This window comes from Orbicella faveolata, unplaced genomic scaffold, assembly GCF_042242905.1.
Source record: "Orbicella faveolata isolate gen_17 unplaced genomic scaffold, um_ofav_v1 contig_12, whole genome shotgun sequence".
In the NCBI taxonomy this organism is placed as follows: Eukaryota; Metazoa; Cnidaria; class Anthozoa; order Scleractinia; family Merulinidae; genus Orbicella; species Orbicella faveolata.
The window spans coordinates 34,133,939-34,152,760 of record NW_028301539.1 but is presented as its reverse complement, the minus strand read 5'-3'; the positions used below and the strand labels follow the sequence as shown (position 1 = coordinate 34,152,760).

Here is an 18,822-nt window from a genome sequence, read left to right as displayed (position 1 = left end):
GAAGTTGAACAAATATTTTTGTTGGATGAAAATAATCTGGGTTGAAGTTGAACAAATGTTGTTGTTGAATGAAATTATTTTCGGTTGAAGTTGAACAAATATTTTTGTTGAATGAAAATAATCTGGGTTGAAGTTGAACAAATATTGTTGTTGAATGAAATTATTTTCGGTTGAAGTTGAACAAATATTTTTGTTGAATGAAAATAATCTGGGTTGAAGTTGAACAAATATTGTTGTTGAATGAAATTATTTTCGGTTGAAGTTGAACAAATATTTTTGTCGAATGAAATTATTTTTGGTTGAAGTTGAACAAACATTTTTGTTGAATGAAAATAATTTGGGTTGAAGTTGAAAGAATATGCGTATCGTTGAATATAAATATAAAATGTTGAATATAAATATATGTTGTTGAACATAAATATAAGTTGTTGAATATGAAGGTCCAAGTTGTTGAATTTTGCAACATTTGGCTAACCATACTTGTCTGCGCAACTTAATGGTTGTCATAGACCATCAGACGACTGCCAATATGGATCCACCAGCTACAGTCTCTATCCCACGATCAATAGCTACAATATTATATATTAAGGGGTGTAATTGCTGTTGCCAATACAGCTTCCTTCTTTTCCTTTTTCTGTAAGGTATGTATGATGCCATATTTGTCTTGCTTATTAAGTACAAGCGAACCTGGACTGTTATCCGGACTTGTCGGGACTAGACGAAATAGCCGGATAATCGAGGTTCCAGATAATCAAAAATATGAATATTAATGAAGAACAAAACTGACTGACTGTAACCGTGAAACAACACTTTTACAAATCGTTTGGACAACAATATGGTCTACATCTTCACTGTCCGTTTGCGAGCTGTTCATCATGGGCAACTTTCAGCGATTTTCGCTTCAATCTTTCGCTGGTCTCTAAGTTGTCGGCAAACTTCATGATCTTTTCCTGACAAATTGGTTCCTTTTTCTCCTTTCTCTGATTGAAAAAAATTATAGACTGTTTATCTTTGATTGAAAGAACAAATCGCTTACACTTCAAGGACATGATGATCGTGAAATTTCTCTTTGCGATAAAGCAACTCTGAGCCAATTAGAACTCATTCGAATGTTCTTCTTAAGTTACGACGTGTGCGAGCGCTGCTCTTGCTCTTTGAAAGCAAAAGAAACTCGCTTTCCACTGTACCTTTCAATGCTGTAGTTTTAAAAAGAATATGACTAAGGATCTTGATCATGACTGATGAATATTCATGACAGAACTGGGACTAGTGAAAAAGTCTGGATAATCGAGAAATCTGGATAATCGAGGTATGGATTATCGAGGTTTGACTGTAATCATCTTAATATATAAATTAAGGCTGTGTATGTGTACTTATATGTATTAAAGTTAGTAAGAGTTCTTTTTCGTTTTTTTCAATTGTTAACAGCCACTCTAACAAGTTCTAATATTCAAGGAGCTAGCAAGTGTGAGTTCCGTTTCTTTTGGAACATGTATGGAGGTGACATCGGTACACTTTATGTGCATGTCAACATTCAAAATCCAGAAGAATTGGGAAGTCGTGGCAAATGGAATGATTCAGGTGGGTCTGAAAGTACAGTGGCAACCAGATGTACTGTAACATCAATAAACACAAAATGTTGCATGGAACTGTTCAGTAAATTGAGTTTGTAACAAGCAAGGGACTCATTGAACTATTTATTAATTAAATAACCTTTCACACAATCAGTATTAGGAGAAGGTCATAGATTTGACTCCCATTTGAAACTCAATCTTTTATTTAATAATAATAGTAATAATAGTAATAATAATAATAATAATAATAATCAAATTTATATAGCGGTAATTATATAAAATATTCATAAGCGCTTTACATTTTAAAATATAAAAATGTAAAATATACGTATTTTTAAAAATTTAAAATATAAAAAGTAGCATTACAAATAAAAAAAAATAGATGAAAGTAATAAAATTTATCACTGAATGTTATAGGCTTCTCTGAACAAATATGTTTTTAGCTGTTTTTTAAAGGAGTAAATGTTTGGCACCATCTGAATGGGCTTTAGAAGCTTGTTCCACATTGATGGCCCAGCATAGGCAAATGCCCGATCACCCAATGTCTTACATTTCATTCAAGGCATAACTAACAACGTGAGATCGTTAGATTGCAGAGCGCTTTGAGGAGATGACTTTTTCCTTGTAAGATCTGCGATATTTGTCCCATACTCATGAAAAGCTGAATACACTTACTGTAACTGCTTAATTGTTGATTGCTCATGTCCAAATACAAGTCTGAGCTGGTGAATTTCAAATCATCTATTTACTCACTAGACAGGCAGTTAAAATTTTCCACACAGCCTAGAAGGGCAGTCTGTTTTAATCAGTTTGCCTCCTGTTGTTGTATGTAAAACTGCTCCACAATTCACAGAAACAGGTTTGTTCTTTGTTTCTTTTTGAAAACTGTCTGTCATCTGCAACTCTGCAGGCTGGAACATGACTGGTGATCACGGGGACATTTTCTGGAGAGCCGCTTTTGTAAACCTTGAAAAGTTTGACAAGATCTACCAAATTCGGTTTGTGCATATATTGCCTGAGGGAAACTGTCATGCAGGGAGCCCAAAGTGTACTGTTTGCAAGTATCAGAAGTGCCCAGCTGCTAATCTTGCAATTGATGGAATTGAGTTAGTTTGCCAGAGCGAAAAAAAAGATGTCCCTGTTGAAGTGTGCACAAAGAGGACAGCAGTATTGGCTGGTTGTGAAATGGAAGCTGTTATGGCATCAGTTGCTGGTAAGAAATCAGTGTAACATTGTCCATGGTGCAAAGAAACAAACTTTTAGGCTTCCAGGCTGCAAAGAAAACCAATTTTCAGTCCTTTTGGCAAGCTGTACCTATGATGTACTAATGCGAAAGTCATTCTCACTAGTCCCAAATAATTTCTTCTTTTACATTACTTCTGTAATTTGAATTTCCTCAAACTTTTGCCAAGAAACTTCACTTGTCTGAATGTCCACTAGCTAAAATGCATAATCCACTAGTCCCAGGCTATCAAAACAGGCACATGTATCTGATATCATATGGCATGCTTGTAAAATTTTCCATTTAGCATTAACTTTTTCTTTAATACTGTTCATGCAGCTACTTTTGTTAATAAACATTGGGTTGACTCCTTCCCTATTATACAATCTTATATGTACTAGCTAGCTGATTAATGATAAAAAATTTGAGGATGTTAGAAAATTTTCTGTGAACAAAAGAGAAGCTTCTTTTAAGAGCTTTTGATTTTATTGCATAGTTATGTACATGTTTATATGCTTCTCTGAGGTATAAATACTTGTGTATGAAATACATGTACAATTTAAGTCTGTTTGGATTTTTTCAAGGTCCAGCATACAGTGTTAAGACAATTGGCTTAGACACCTACGTCAAAGCAGCTGGTTTACCCCAGCAACTGATAGCTGTGTATGAATTTGAAGTGGTGTTCACAGCCAGTTATGCGATTTGGATGCATTTTTTCGCTACAACAAATCAAACCAATGATATCTCATTCAGAGTTGGTGAAGGAGATTGGACTGTATGGCGACCACCACACAAAGGTTCCCATGCCTTGTGGACACAGTTCTTCTATCAGGTATATTTTCATTCATCTATGTGAGCTCTTTCATTTGTGGGAAGAAATTTTTGGTTTCTAAATCCTCCCTAATATAAAGATATGATTGATTATTACAGTTATGTAGACAACTTAAGCAGCTCTGAAATTAAAGCCTTAAAAATAATTCAGGCCTGAATGGGATTCAAACCTCTGATACCAGTGCTTTGCTCTACTAACTGAGCTATATATCAAACGAACTGGGAGCTGTCACGTTGTGAGTTCGTAGTGCACTGTACCCATAGATGATTAAGATACAAGCAAATATATGAAAGATCATATATTTGAACTGCGGAGAAAGATATGAAGACATGGTTGAACATCACAGTCGTATACACAACCTAAGCAACTATAAATTAAAGCCTTGAACTCATCTGTAAAGGCTTGAATGTTTAATGTTATTATTACAATAGTTATTTTTTTCATTGTCTAGTCAACTTCGTTTATTTATTTATTTTTTTGTATAAATTCTTTGATGTAAATTTGATCAATTCAGGTACCAGATACTTGAAAGTTTCTCCAATTATTTGACCTCTTTTCAGCCTTTCACACTGAAGCCTGGCATCCACAGAATATCTTTGCGGCAACAAGAAGATGGTTTTCTTCTGTCCAAACTTGCTCTTGTTCCAGTTAAGCTATCGATGTGGACTGATTTAGGAATGCAGAGTCATCATATCCCAGATGGGTTTCTGTATGCATTTCCTGAACAGTCAAATCCTGAGCCAAGATTTGGGAGACTACATTCTCAAGGTTTGATTTTTTTGTTTAATTGTACATTCAAGGCAATCTACTGTATGCATGATGCATTCACAGTGGCATATCCATTTAGACCTTCCATACAGGCAATAACATCAGCATCAAGAATCTTTTTCACAACATTGACTTGACAAAAACACATTACAGTCCTGATCTCTGGCCATGCAGGTTGTTGGTAACAAAATGTATTTGGATCTTTTCCTTAGATGCTTGGTGTTCCTCCGACCACAACCCTGGATATGTCTTCTTCCAGATTAAACTGCCTCAGTTAGCACTTCTCTCTAGGATATCAATACAGGGAGGCAAGGACATTCTGCAGAAGCGAAATGATTACTGGGTGAAAAAGTAATGATAATGATGTTATTTATTTATTGGGTCAGAAATCATAGCCAACCCCCCATGGGTGGATCTTTTTGTTAATTGGGGACACCTAAATCTTTTTACAATAATGTAAAAAATTGTAAAATTAAGTAAGTTGTGATTTCTGAGTGACATTTTACTTAATTTATGCAGGTACACAATGTAGGTACTAACAGAAAATTAACTCCCCTGTATTTACAGTTGTATAAAAAACAACACCAAAGTACAATAAATTTACAAAAGAAGAAAACTCAGTTAATAAATTGTTATTATTACACATAATACTGTCTGTTGAAAGTTAAGGTCTGCCAAAGTCGTCAAGTTAAGCATATTGAAGGCAGAACTTAATTCTGTTTTTTATTGTATTCAGCACAAAAGGAAATTTGTTGCCCCTCTTGGGTTGAACTCTGGCCATTTGCAGCTAACCGCCCTTCTTTCTTCCCTGTCATGGTCATTTTTTTCTGCTTTACCGGACAATTCAGCAGGCACCATTTCTGCTTATGGATGGAGTGAAAGGTTGTGAGAGTACAGCATCTTATTGTGCAACAACACAAAACATCGTTCCAGCATTAAGCTGAAACCTTATCCAGAGAAAAAGAGAGAGAAGAGAGAAAAAGTATAATAATTTTGAATAACTGGTGGATTGTCTTGGCAGACTTTGGCTTATGCTAATAATAATAATCAGCAGCAGGGAACAGTTTCATTTCACAAAGTAATGAAGTGTAGGTAGGCATGCTTGCATGTTATTTAATAATATGGTGCAATTTTCGCTTGTAGTTTCAGACTGAAAGTTTCTTTAGATGGCGTCAGGTACACATGGTATAGGGATACCAATGGTCGGCGGACATTTATTGCTAACAAAGGTGCAAAATCCTAGTGTAATGACAATACACATTACATCCAAGTAGTCTGTACATGTACATACAGTTATGGGTCAAATATCCTGCTGCCACACTTCTAAAGCTAATAAACTGATAGCCCATGATCAAGCTGCCCATTGGGTTATAGGTGAAAAAAACCGCAAAACAAAAAAACGCACACACACACACACACACACAAAAACAAACAACAAATTAAACAGTAAGTACCGGAAATTAGGAGTGACTTGTAATGTAAAGTATACAACTGTACTTAGCCTTGGTAAATGTGGGATTTCTTTTTTGCAGTCACTGTGTTAAAGTAGTTACAGTATCTGTATCACATCCTCTTTCATCTCTCTTTAGCCTAATAATTTTTTATTTGGTGCCCTATGGAAATTCTGTGGGGTGACATTTGCAATAGCCAAAGTTTTGAAGGAGAGAATGAAGTTTAACTAGAGACTCCAGAGGGGTTGGCAGTTCAAATGGGAAAAAAAAACCCTCTCTATGGGCAAATGCTGTGGATATTTTCTGTGATATGACTCATTGTCAGTGTCATTACGAGAACCCTGACTAGGCTTGAACTCAGACCTTCTAATTATTTGATTCAATTTTTTATGCCAGATGCATCAAGTGTAATTACTCACACCTTGATGTTTGCTGCTTTGGTGCGTGGGGTAAGAATCTTCCCATATGGCTATGAAAACTGGATTTGTTTACGTGCCGAGTTGTATGGATATTACTTGAGTAACAAGATGTGTGCTTCCTCTGGTCCTGCTATGATGACTAGCAAGCCATGTACTGGTGACAGGAACTGTGGGCAGAATGCTGAGTGTGCATCACCAGGAACTTCAGGAATTAAAAAACAGGGTACAGTGTAATATCTGGACTACAACAAGAATTGAGATCTCATGCATGTACATGCAGTGGACTTGTGTGATATTCCATGGTTTACCACTCAAAAGCATTGCATAGCTAGTTTATAAACTGAATTTACTCTGATCTTAGGATCTGACTCCTAGGATCTTGTAACTCTTATTTTTCTCCCTGGCCATAGATGGTGACAGCAGCATCCAGTCCAGTAACATAACTGAAGAGTTCTGTCACTGTTATCCTGGTTACCATGGTCCCAGCTGTCAGCACTATGGCTGCTCATCCAACCCTTGCCTTAATGGCGGCAGCTGCTCTGAGGTCAATGGCACCTATTCTTGCGCCTGTTCACCTGGTTACCATGGTCACACCTGTCAACACCCATGTAAATCTGGCTACTATGGTTACAACTGCAGTAAACAGTGCCAGTGCACTCGTCATGGCACTTGTGATATAGCCACTGGTCACTGCAATTGCAGACGTGGATATTATGGGACGTACTGTGAACTAGGTTGCAGCCCTGGATATTTTGGCTACAATTGTGCCCAGAAGTGCCAGTGTAAGAATGGAGCATCATGTGATAGAGGAACAGGGTTGTGTAACTGTACTTTGGGTTGGACAGGAGCAATGTGTAATAAACCCTGCTCCTGGAACTTGTGGGGAGTCAACTGCACACTCAACTGCTCATGTTCAAAGTCAGCCAAGTATTGTGACAGATTTACGGGGAGATGCATTTGTTCCTCTGGATATTTTGGCGAGTAAGTTAAATGGTAACATTGTGTACTACTGGAAAGACATTATGACTGGTATTGGGGAATAAAATAGTTTATTTTTTACACTGTAACTATCTCCAGATTACCTTGTTGTATGTTTGTGTCAGTGTGAGATATGTGAAGCCTTTAATTTCTGAATTAAAGTGATCAATGAGTGGCTTGAAATTTAAGCTGATGGCTTTAACTGAAATTTGGTGCTACATCTTAGCAAAATTCCTTGTGTGAAGTTGAGGATTTATTTTATTGTCATTGAGAGTAATTACTTCTCTACTTAATAATTTTCATGTAATGAGGCCGTGATAAGAAATTTATTGTTTAATGCCATTCTATGTTGCACAGGAAATGCCAGCTACCTTGTCCAGTAGGAAGGTATGGCTTCAACTGTAGTGGTCAGTGCCAATGTCAAAACAAGGCAACTTGTTCTAAAGAAGATGGGACCTGCAATTGTACCCAGGCAGGGTGGACTGGGGTGCTCTGTCATCAGCCCTGCCCAGGGGGATACTATGGAATCAACTGTATTAAAAACTGCACTTGTCAGAATGGGGGAGCTTGTGATCCAGTAACAGGTAAGAGTGTGTTGCTTCCCTAATTTTAAACTCAGAACTCAAGTTGATTGAGACAAATCATTTCCATTTATACTAGTCTTAACTTCCAATATAACAAGGAATGATGCTGAATTTACATGTACATGTACCCTGATCAACTTCAAAGTTTATATTAGCCTGTGTAGTCGACGTTTCCTTTCTATTTTCCAAGGGGAGGAGGAGATTGAGCAAGTGAGCGAACAATTGAGTGCACCTGGGATGAGCAAAAAAAGGGGGGGAGACGTTCCTTTCCCTTCGTGTGTTTTGAAAATGACTGCCTGCTATGCCAGCGAAGTTAATATTTAATATGATTGTGTTTAGCTTGCCTGCTGGTGCAGAACAGTAGTTTCTTTGCTTGTTGTTAAAGTGCTTGTAATTCCTTGTGTTTGTTAATTTTAACTTATCAGCTGTTTCATATATAACCAGGAGCCATAATCGGGGACAGAGACCATAAGCGCGCGCTATTTCTAGTATTGGGGCTGTCCCTATGATATGGGACAATTTTTCTATTTTTAGAACAAATTGCGCCATCATGTGCGGCACACGCGCGTACGTGCTGCGTGGATTTTTGCGGATATAGCGCGGGGAAATGGCGTCCGAAATTCCCGAAATGTTTGATGCTTTTGGCCCACAAATCAATACGTTCATGTCTGTTGGAATTTTGCTTCAGTATTTTCGTCGTAAGCTGCTCCAGTTTGAGTGAAATACGAGAGTGCCGAATTTAGTTATGTCCCGCTTTATATCGCTGACCAAGTTGTGTTCCGCTGCTTCTTTTACAAGAGCTCCACATTGCTCCACTCTACGTTTCACATATGTTGAAGATTAACAGCTTTTCCATGACACAGCGAAAAACCAGTTGGATATATTTGGATACAACACCGTTTCAGGACTTCAAAGTTTCCCTCCTCTTGCCACACGCTTGCGTGGATTTCGCCAGAGTCTATCTCGACCGAAAAGTAAAACAAAGTAATTGCAAGTTTGAGTTTCGCCTGAATTGTACTGAAGCAATGCTTGATGCTTTATCAAGACCCAATAAGTGACAATAAAGTTTATGTCTGTAGATGCTGCTCAATTTTGTTCGTGTAAAAATTCAATAAATTGTCTGTTGTCGATGAATAAGAGCGCCCGCCAATGCGTGTTTTGTACAGTCAGTAAAACATGACAAATTGGACTTCCCCACTTTCGTGTGAAAACGTACATCGAACTCATATAATATCTCTAGTTCTTAAATATATCTAAGGTTGATAAATGTTTGATAACATATTAAAAGCTTAGCTGAAAATATGTGAATACAGCAGAAATAATCAGCAAAGTTACGATGACGCTTTCCGTCTTTAATCAACTCGAAAAACGATTTCGATTTCGTTGGTTGAGTTAGCAAAACTCCTTGTCTATTTTATTTTCGCAGTGTAAAATTTCACTATGTTAAAGAAATACACATGATGTTAGTAGCCTTTTGGCGTTGGTGAAAATTGTTGCAGCATCTCAGCGCAAAAGACAACGAAAGAAATCTTTGTCAAGATTTGTTGACAATTGAAAACACCGACTCGGATTTGAAGGTGCACGCGCTGCACTATGCAAATGAGCTACTTATGTACGCGTCAGACTTTCCTTTAAAAAACTTTTGCAAACTCGCCAAACAAACAGAAGCAATAAGAAACTGTCAAAAACAGGGTTTGGTTATGATTAAGCATTGTTTGGGAAACTTTCAAACTAACTCGATACCAGGGTAAAGAGTTTTCTTTCATAACTTTTCTTTACAGAACAAACGCAAAAGCTTACGCGTTCAACTAGCGCGGGCACATGTTATTATTCATTCACAGCGCGAAATTGAAGTCTTGTTTTCGACCCTGAAAAACTCACCTTTTCCATCAGCTCAGAGCATAAAACTACATATAAGAGCCCTGGATCTAATTCCTTGCCTTATTCCCTGTCATCGCTGTGAAAAATCTGCAAGAGAATCTCGCAACTCTCACCATTTGATCACGCAACGTGACAACATCCACGCGAGAACTCCCGACACGTGCGTGGATCCGCGCGGATATATGACGTCAGGATGGCGCAATTTGTTCTAAAAATAGAAAAATTGTCCCATATCATAGGTGCGCGCGGATCCCAAGACTTACGGTCTCCGTCCCCGATTATGGCTCCTGATATAACATGATCATTAGGTTTAAGTGGAAATGGCTGAATTTAGGAGAGGGGTTAAAATGTCCATCAGTGTTAATGGTGAACACTTGAGTAGCGTTTACAACAATTGTCTTGCCCAAGAACACAACAGAATAACCTCACCCAGGGCTTGAACCCAGGGCTCTTGATTCTGAGTTCAGTGCTAGGCTACCACAACTCCCATTTGCAGGTGATGGGATAGAAATCTTTACAATGATATGATGTACAGTTGGTTCAAGATGTTGGTAGTTTATTATACTAAGTGGCTGAAAAAGTATATCCAAGGAGAAAATATCTGAGTTCGGGATAACCGATTACGAGATAGTGAGATTCTGTTGTAGCTAATTATAAACAATTATTGGATGGGGGTTTTGTGATATCAACAATAATTAAGGTTGAAATAGGGGTTATCAGCCAAAGTGGAAGGCTGAGGATGATAACCCCTACCTCGACCTTGACCTTACGGAGACCTTGATTATTCTGGATATCACAAAAACCAAATCTAATAATTGTTTTATTATATGTTGAACAAAGAAAAAAAATGGAAGGCAAGCTTCTGCTTCTTCACTGTCGGCAAGCAACACAAAGCACGTGAACTTGACATGATTACCCTTAGAAATCATGCTCCGCATTCATACATGACATGATTACCCATAGATGGCGCTGATTTTGAAAATTCACTGTACACTTTCGGCCAATCAGAAAAAAGATAGTGTATTCGATGTACAATATAATAATTCTTTTTTTCTTTATCTTAGGATCTTGCACTTGTGTTAGTGGTTATTCAGGTGAGTTCTGTGACAAGCCTTGTATCCAGGGTTACTGGGGCAGGAACTGCTCCATCCCATGTTGCTGTGTTCATGGTGCACGTTGTAACCCTGTTAATGGAGGGTGCACCTGCCGAGCTGATGAGGGCTGTCAGTGTGACCCTGGTTGGTCTGGCTCTGACTGTGGCACACCCTGTAGTGATGACTCTTGGGGACCAAACTGTAAGAATGCTTGTCTGTGTCAGCACAGTGGAGTGTGCAATCAGGTATTTGCGAGTTTCCTGTGATTTACAGTGTATGCTTTAGTCTGCATACAGTGTAGCAAGCGTTCTGTAAGCACTTCCCACAGAATGCTCTCTATGCAGGCTATGGCTTCAAATGAGAACTACAAGTAATGTGATACACTTCAGTATTATTGAAAATCAGTTTAATTTGTAATGGAACAAATTTTCAGAAGTAACAAAACAAAGTGCGTAGCATTCTCTATAGCCCCAGGTGTATAGCCTGGGTGGCGGGGGGAGGGGGGAATTTCATATAAAAAGGATGGGGGTGCTCATTGTACCTTGAAGAGATTTAAAAAAGGCTTTTGGTACCTCTTGGGGTGTTCAGCCTCAAAAGGTCCACAGCCTGAGCTTTCGTGGTACCTTAAAGGGTATTGAGCCCAAAAAAGTCGGTGTCATTTAATGTGTTGTTTGAGAAAAGGTACCTTATACAGGTAAAAAAAAAAATTCAAGTCACGCCCACAAAACAGGATCTTGATACATCTTAGGTTTTTTTTTTTAATTTCCGACGAATACCACGGTCCTTTTTATATGGGAGTTCCCTCCCCCCCGGGTCTATAGCCTCCTACGCAGACGCTTTTTGATCTTGTCACGCAAATTGGGGAGGTAAGATTGCGTGACGAGCCACGAGGATGTCTGCGTAAAAGGATACATTCACTAAGACAATTGATATGTCGTGCCTGGAACTTCTATTTTGAATCCTTTGTTATTGCCTTTAATTTGTATCATCATAGCACAGCTAATTTTCCTCAACAGACTACTGGAAATTGCCTATGTGCACCTGGGTTCATGGGTCTCAACTGTGAACATGCTTGTCCACCAGACCGCTTTGGTAAAAACTGTGTTCACAAATGCAACTGTGCCTCCTCTTCGTCTCTCGGCTGTCACTCGCTTAATGGCACCTGTCAATGTAAACCAGGTTTTGCTGGACCACAGTGCGATGTCCCTTGCCCTGCTGGCACATGGGGTGTGAACTGTTCACAGTCTTGTTCTTGTGTTAACGGATCGTGCCATCCAATATTTGGAAACTGTACTTGTGATCGAGGTTGGCAAGGACTGCTTTGCGACCAAGCCTGTCCCAGCTGTGGTAAGTCCTGTCCAGTGTGTTACCACGGCAACGGATCTTGCGATCAAGCCACTGGGAAGTGCATTTGCTCCCCAGGGTACCAAGGAAGTTCTTGTCTGGAGTCTTGTAAAGCTGGTTACTTTGGTGAAAAGTGTCAGAGGAAATGTGATTGCGTAGATGGTACACTTTGTCACCACATGACAGGGCAGTGTCTTTGTAAGCCGGGAAGGACTGGAACGCGATGTGATGAAGGTATTGACTGTTGTTGTGATTACGTCTGTCCCTTGCACACTACGAAATTATTTTGAATCAGAAGTGACGCGTTAATAGTTTGTTTTGATGCACCCGTTAATGGCGAACCGCATGGTCAATCCTCCTTAAGGTGCTTTTAATACAAAGAGGAATTTGAGAGAAACACTGCATGTAAGATTCAAGGTATTGTGGTTGATGGCACAGGTTAGGAATAAGAGCTCAATGCACCATTAAATTGTAAGGCACATCTCAATTATTAAACCCCACAGTTTGGGTTTTAGTTATAAACCAGTACTGAGACACCGTCAAGAACTCACTAACGATGGTTGACAATATTTTATTGGAATTTTCGCCAGTGTGTCCTCGTGGAACGTTTGGACAGAACTGCACCCAGACCTGCTCTTGTGTTCGTGGCACTTGTATGCCTGAAGACGGTTCCTGTGTATGTCCCACTGGTTACCATGGCTACTCCTGTCAGAGACCCTGCCCTAGTGGCGCTGAATGCAGCCAGAAATGCTTGTGCCGCAACGGGGGCGTTTGTGATCGAGAAACGGGACAATGCAAGTGTTCTCCTGGTTGGACAGGTTTAATGTGTGAGCAGTCTTGCCTTGCAATCTCATCTATTCCTGGACGTTTTGGAGCAAACTGCTCAGAAAGGTAGGGTAAGCCAGTAATAATAGAAGTAATCTGAAATGAGGAAACCAACATCACGAAGTGGTTTTACAGAAGGGTGCTCAATTAAGAAATAAAAAATGAAAACAATCAGGAAAAATCAGTAAAAAAAGTAAAGTTATAAGCTTTGCTAGCTTTTGAAGACCAGAAAAGTATTCTCTATTACTAGCTTAAAACTCACAATTTTGATTTCTCTACTAGATGTATTTGTCCTGGGTCATGTGATCCAGTGTCTGGAACTTGTTTGTGTCCACGTGGATTCCAAGGTCCAAACTGTGCTGAAGCCTGTCCAAAGGGCTGGTACGGAGATAATTGCGTGTACAGGTGTCCCTGCATGAACAATGCATCGTGCGATCACGGGAATGGCACGTGCACTTGTGGGCCAGGTTGGTATGGCGCAAACTGCACGGAAAGCTGCCCTTCTGGTTACTACGGAATGCAGTGTGCTTCTAGGTGTCAGTGCAGTAAAAATGGTACAGACGTTGCGACATCTTGCGATCCTTTGTCAGGACTATGCAATTGTATACCTGGATATCAAGGTTACAGGTAAGATTTAGATTTTTCTTTCCTTCTAGGTTTGTGTACTGTATTGGCTAAGTTAGTTCTGTATCATGCTCTCACAGATACCTTGATTTTGTCTAGATACAATCAGGCGGCAATGTCTTGTTGACGGTTTCGCTTCTGAAGTACTATTAACACTGATGCTCAGTTTTCTTTCGAAAAGAGGAGTTGGGGACACCAAATCACGGTGGTTAACTTTGTTTTTTCTAAAAAAAATAGTGGCGGTTCAGCAGAAAACTGCATGTGGCCTGCAGGTAGCCGCAAGAAATAGACCATTTTGCAGTTGTCTACTCAGTGACCTGGTCTTTGGATGGCAGCGAGGCTGGAGTTGACCTTGTTTTGATACAGACCTCACAGCTTTTATTGTGTAAAACAAGTTGTTCTGATGCTAACTAGGTGCATTTACATGACAAAAGCAGTGAGGTCTGTATCAAAACAAGGTCAACTCCAGCCTCGCTGCCATCCAAAGGCCAGGTCACTCAGCAGACAACTGCAAAATGGTCTATTGCCGAAGTTTGCGCTTGCATTATCTTTTTGAGTTGTTCTGTATTACCGAAGTGGTCGTCGGGTTCCACTGTAGTATGATTCTCATAAGTAATATCCGTCCTTTTGGTTTGTGTTAGGTGCGAAGAGCAGTGTCCTGAAGGTTACTTTGGTAAGATCTGCAGGCAAAGTTGTACGTGTAAGAACAGCTACGCTTGCAGTTTTACAGATGGAAGTTGCACCTGCAAACCTGGTTACTATGGTAAATCGTGCGAGCTAAGTTGCCCTTCAGATCGCTACGGTATGAACTGCAGTAACGTGTGCCAGTGTGTCAAGTCAAATACCCAGTCGTGCGAAGTAGCCGATGGAACCTGCACGTGCTTGAAGGGATACACGGGCGTCTTTTGCGAGAGTGTTTGTCCCGAGGGATGGTACGGTCGTGACTGCGTCGACCCATGCACGTGCCAAAATGGTGCTGTTTGTGATCACGTGTCAGGTGCCTGCACGTGCGCGGCAGGATTCGAGGGTCGAAGCTGCGGAAAAGCGTGTGACGAGGGTTCGTTTGGTGTGAACTGCGCGTTCACGTGCGCTTGCCGGAATGGTGCGAGCTGCAGTCGCTTTACTGGCGAGTGCCATTGTGTATCTGGTTTCTATGGCGACCGTTGTGATCGTGAGTGCGCCAGTGGAAGGTTTGGGGTGAACTGTAACAGTTCATGTGACTGTAACCTGCAGAACAGCGCTAAATGCGACCCCAAAACAGGCTTGTGTCTGTGTGTGCCCGGGTTCAAAGGTATAAGATGTGACGAGGTGAGTATCGTTCTTTTTGGTGCAATGTTTGGTCTGATTGAACCCTAGAGGAAGTGGGTAGTAGTGATAGGTAGCCTTGTTGGTCCACTATTTCTCAACAACAGCAACAACAACAATAATCATAATTTCGAACATTTACGGTGTGTGACAGTATCTTAAGCCTAGGTTTCTTCACACTTTGCAGTAAAGCAGCTTAAAGTTTTGAAGTTCGTCGTTCATAATCCTTCTCGATCATTCCGAATCTTAACCATCACTTTCTCTTTTTTTGGTCTGTTTTTCAATTTAAAGATATGCTGATAAAAGACTTGACTGTAAATGTCTTTCAATCTATTTTAACAGCCTTGTCAAGATGGCTCTTATGGCAATGGCTGCAGTACGCCGTGCCCCGTATGTTCAAGTCACGTGATCGGCCCATGCGAAAAGGCACATGGCAACTGTTCGTGTTCTCCTGGTTACCAAGGCTACCTTTGCCTAGATGACTGCGCTTTGGATCGTTACGGTCTGCACTGCAAGTTAGCCTGCGAGTGTTCAGCGGGCGACCTTTGCCATCATATAAACGGCATGTGTTTGGACCTGGCCCGAGGACGGTTCAGTTTAATCGTTGAGGACAGTATAGACGATCTCAGTCTTTTGGTGCGGAAGAGAGACATCAAGCGTGGATTGGAACAACTGATGGAACAATATTACGATGACGAGCCTTCTTCTCAATCTGACTATGAAGGTAGCGCAACTCAAGCGCGTCTCAGCATGCTGGACGGAGACAACGGAACAACCGCCAACGCTGATAATCCCTCGGATGATTTCTCCACTCCCGTCAGAGATGACGGAGATCAGGAAATGTCACCCACAGGAACCAAGCACGTGTTCATGGTCCGCTTGCTGGAGTTACAGACAGTGGTTAAGGAAGACATGGGCAACGCCACTCGCGTTGTGTGTGTTCTGCTCGATAACTTTACCTTGGTGGATGGACACTATGTAGATGAGGTTCTCTCCAGAGTACCAAGCGGGGATATTTCGTCGTATCTCGCAGTTGAGTACTACCCTGGTAAGCTGTACAAGCCTGGTTCCTCAATGGAGATGCACCTCCCTCTCATCATTGGCGTCTCTGTTGGTGAGTATGTTTAGTTCGTGAGGGGTGGGGATAATTTTACGAGAGGTTTTTTTGGCACTTAAACTATACCTGGTGGAATACCGTGATTGGTGAGACGTTATGTGGTTCAGAGCCATATCTTGTACCCTGTTTGAGGGACAAGAAAAAAATCACAAGCTTCTTCAAAATGGAACTTGTTCCTGGTAGTTCCACTGTTCCTCCGTGTCCAGTGACGTCGTTTTCGTATTAAGACGTAATCGTCTTTTGAAGATTTGTTGAAGGCAAAGCTAGAACTGCAATTTTAGCACGTTTGTCTGAGTAACTAACAGATTGATTGGCTGGCCGGCTGGCCGGTGGACTCACCGACTGACTGACTGACGGACGGACTGACGGACTGGCTAACTGACTGACTGGCTGGCTGGCTGGCTGGCTGGCTGGCTGGCTGGCTGGCTGGCTGGCTGGCTGGCTGGCTGGCTGGCTGGCTGGCTGGCTGGCTGGCTGGCTGGCTGGCTGGCTGGCTGGCTGGCTGGCTGGCTGGCTGGCTGGCTGGCTGACTGAGACTTACTCACCGAGCTTTAAACTCACTTATTGCTTGATGATTGATTGGCTGACTGACTGATTGATTGGTTGATCAATTGACTTACGTAATGTTTCATGCTTGTCTTTTTGTAGGCTTCTTCCTTATACTGGTCATAGTAGCTTTGTTCGCGCTCATACGCCGTAGGTACAAACGGAAATGTGGATTCGCCGCATACAAAAAGAGCAATAAAGAGCAAGCCGAGTTTGAGCTTCAACCGTGGATTGGTCGCAACACGGGCTACTTGCTGGCCTTTGACAACCCTTACTATGACGTGCTAGCGGCAATGGGATTAGACGATGACGTAGAAGAAGACTACTACAATCCTCTGTATGATGACGTCAGTGTGTACAGTGATAGTGGAGAAAACACCAGCGAGGACAGTTGTCACAAAGATCTTAGTTCCATGGTGATACGATAGACCGTAGTTGTCACCATTAGCTAGCATCGCGATAGTCCGTGTTTGGCTTTGAGTGGAAGGCTGTAGACTCGGTTGAGTTTCCTTGCGTTTCACTTCGCAGCTGCGCATCGCTTATAACGCATTTAGCTGCTCAAACATGAGCCTGCGAGAAGGTTCTCACGCGCTGCGACATGATAAAACGTCCAGGAAGGACCTCAAAAGCTAGAAGCCTACCAGAAAACAAAGGGACTTAAAATATAGAGAAAATATTTTGATACCTGTATAGAATAGCGCAATACTTTTTTAGGTTTTACAGAAAGTTATTTAACTTTTATAACTTTTTTTACGCGAATACTGCGGGATTAGTGCAGGACGATGCTTGTACCATGTTTTGTTTGTAGCACTTACCACAGTTGCCAGCGGTTTACGAGCGAAGAAAAAAACAACTTGCATGCGACGAAAATATAGAATATATAATATCAGGTTGTTTGCCCACGGAAAAGAAAGCACTGCATGCGCTACCCAGCCCCAGTAATTTCGTGCAAACGCTGACAACTAGTCGAGTTGTCCAGTTCTGGCCCTCTCGCTGTCACGCAACGCTACGCCCTCGGGAGAGGACCGTCCCCCGAGAGCGTGGCGTTGCATGACAGAGGGCCAAAACTGGACTACTAGTCCAGTTATTGAACGGTATTTTGGGGTACCCTGACAATCGTTATCTTGATCATTACTTAGAAGCTAACCTATTTAATGATTGGAGAGTTTTTGTTCAGGTAATTTTAACTGAGGGGCGCGGAGTTTAAATAGTTAGAACCTGAGGTCACTGGTATTGTGTAGTTGTTAATGTTTAGGTTTTTTTGTTAGAGCACTCTTCCAGACACTTTTGAAAGTGGCAAGATGCTTTCAGAGTTTGTTGACAAGGAACAATTGTAGTTTCGGCTGCTATCAACGGGACCACTGCAGTTCCTGGCGCTACCCGCGGCAGATGTTACTCTCGATGCCTAGTCATTGCAGCAGGTGTATGTTCTATAGACATGAGGAGTGACACGAAAAGGCTCGGAGTGGCCACTCTGTACTACATATTAGACCAAGTTGAACGAATTTTGTCGATAAAACGATTTGTGGAGTGCCTCGAACGCAGTATGACAAACTTCATTCATTTTGAAAGCGGTTGTGACACGGCTCAATTTTTGCCGCTGTTTACCTAACCCATTGCACGTTCAGTTCAATGTTTATATATTTAATTGATGCCGCATTTCTTGAAGGGCGTGCCCTTGTTTGCCTCTTGGACGCTCTAAGGTTATTTTATTTCCGCGTAGTTAGAACGAACTGAAACCAATGTTACTCCAACCGTTGTTTAATGTATTAATTGTCGAAACAACGGAGCAAGAACTACTTCGATTTTTCAGCCATTGTGTTTTTAGTTATCATTATATAGATTTTAGTATGTTATGTTCCTTGTTCGTATACAACCATGACAAAAGTTATACCGCCGTTGGGTCATGGCACGCTTTTTGATACCCAAGGTATTGCAACAAAAGGATAAATTTGAACTATAGTAAAAAGCTTACCTATTTATATTAAATTAACGTTGTATTTAAACAGTTCAAAACTTGTTATCAATTAATAAAAGTAAATTTATGGGAGGCCATATCAGTCAAAAGTGGTATGAGTTCACGACTGGTGATCAAGATATCGATCGCTATGGTTGAGTTTATCGATTGGTGATTGAAAATGTCGATCGCTGTAATTGAGATTATCGATTGGTGATTGAGATTGTCGATCGCTATGGTTGAGATTATCGATTGCTGATTGAGAACGATGGTCGCTATGGTCCAAAAAGCGATTACATAC

At 40.9% G+C, this 18,822-nt stretch overlaps 1 protein-coding gene across 1 annotated transcript in view; it reads left to right on the top strand.

Moving 5' to 3' along the window:
- Window positions 1-18,619, top strand: part of LOC110046040 (uncharacterized) — a 29,239-nt gene extending 10,620 nt beyond the window's left edge. The window contains exons 3-18 of the mRNA XM_020751702.2: window positions 1,429-1,581; window positions 2,485-2,787; window positions 3,381-3,628; window positions 4,189-4,396; window positions 4,609-4,747; window positions 5,540-5,625; window positions 6,244-6,489; window positions 6,677-7,247; window positions 7,602-7,828; window positions 10,774-11,048; window positions 11,820-12,381; window positions 12,738-13,038; window positions 13,255-13,599; window positions 14,238-14,904; window positions 15,244-16,015; window positions 16,667-18,619. Coding sequence (XP_020607361.2) covers window positions 1,429-1,581; window positions 2,485-2,787; window positions 3,381-3,628; window positions 4,189-4,396; window positions 4,609-4,747; window positions 5,540-5,625; window positions 6,244-6,489; window positions 6,677-7,247; window positions 7,602-7,828; window positions 10,774-11,048; window positions 11,820-12,381; window positions 12,738-13,038; window positions 13,255-13,599; window positions 14,238-14,904; window positions 15,244-16,015; window positions 16,667-16,992 — 5,429 coding nt within the window. The 3' untranslated portion in view covers window positions 16,993-18,619. The remainder of the gene's footprint in view (window positions 1-1,428; window positions 1,582-2,484; window positions 2,788-3,380; window positions 3,629-4,188; window positions 4,397-4,608; window positions 4,748-5,539; window positions 5,626-6,243; window positions 6,490-6,676; window positions 7,248-7,601; window positions 7,829-10,773; window positions 11,049-11,819; window positions 12,382-12,737; window positions 13,039-13,254; window positions 13,600-14,237; window positions 14,905-15,243; window positions 16,016-16,666) is intronic.
- Window positions 18,620-18,822: the final 203 nt, after the last annotated feature.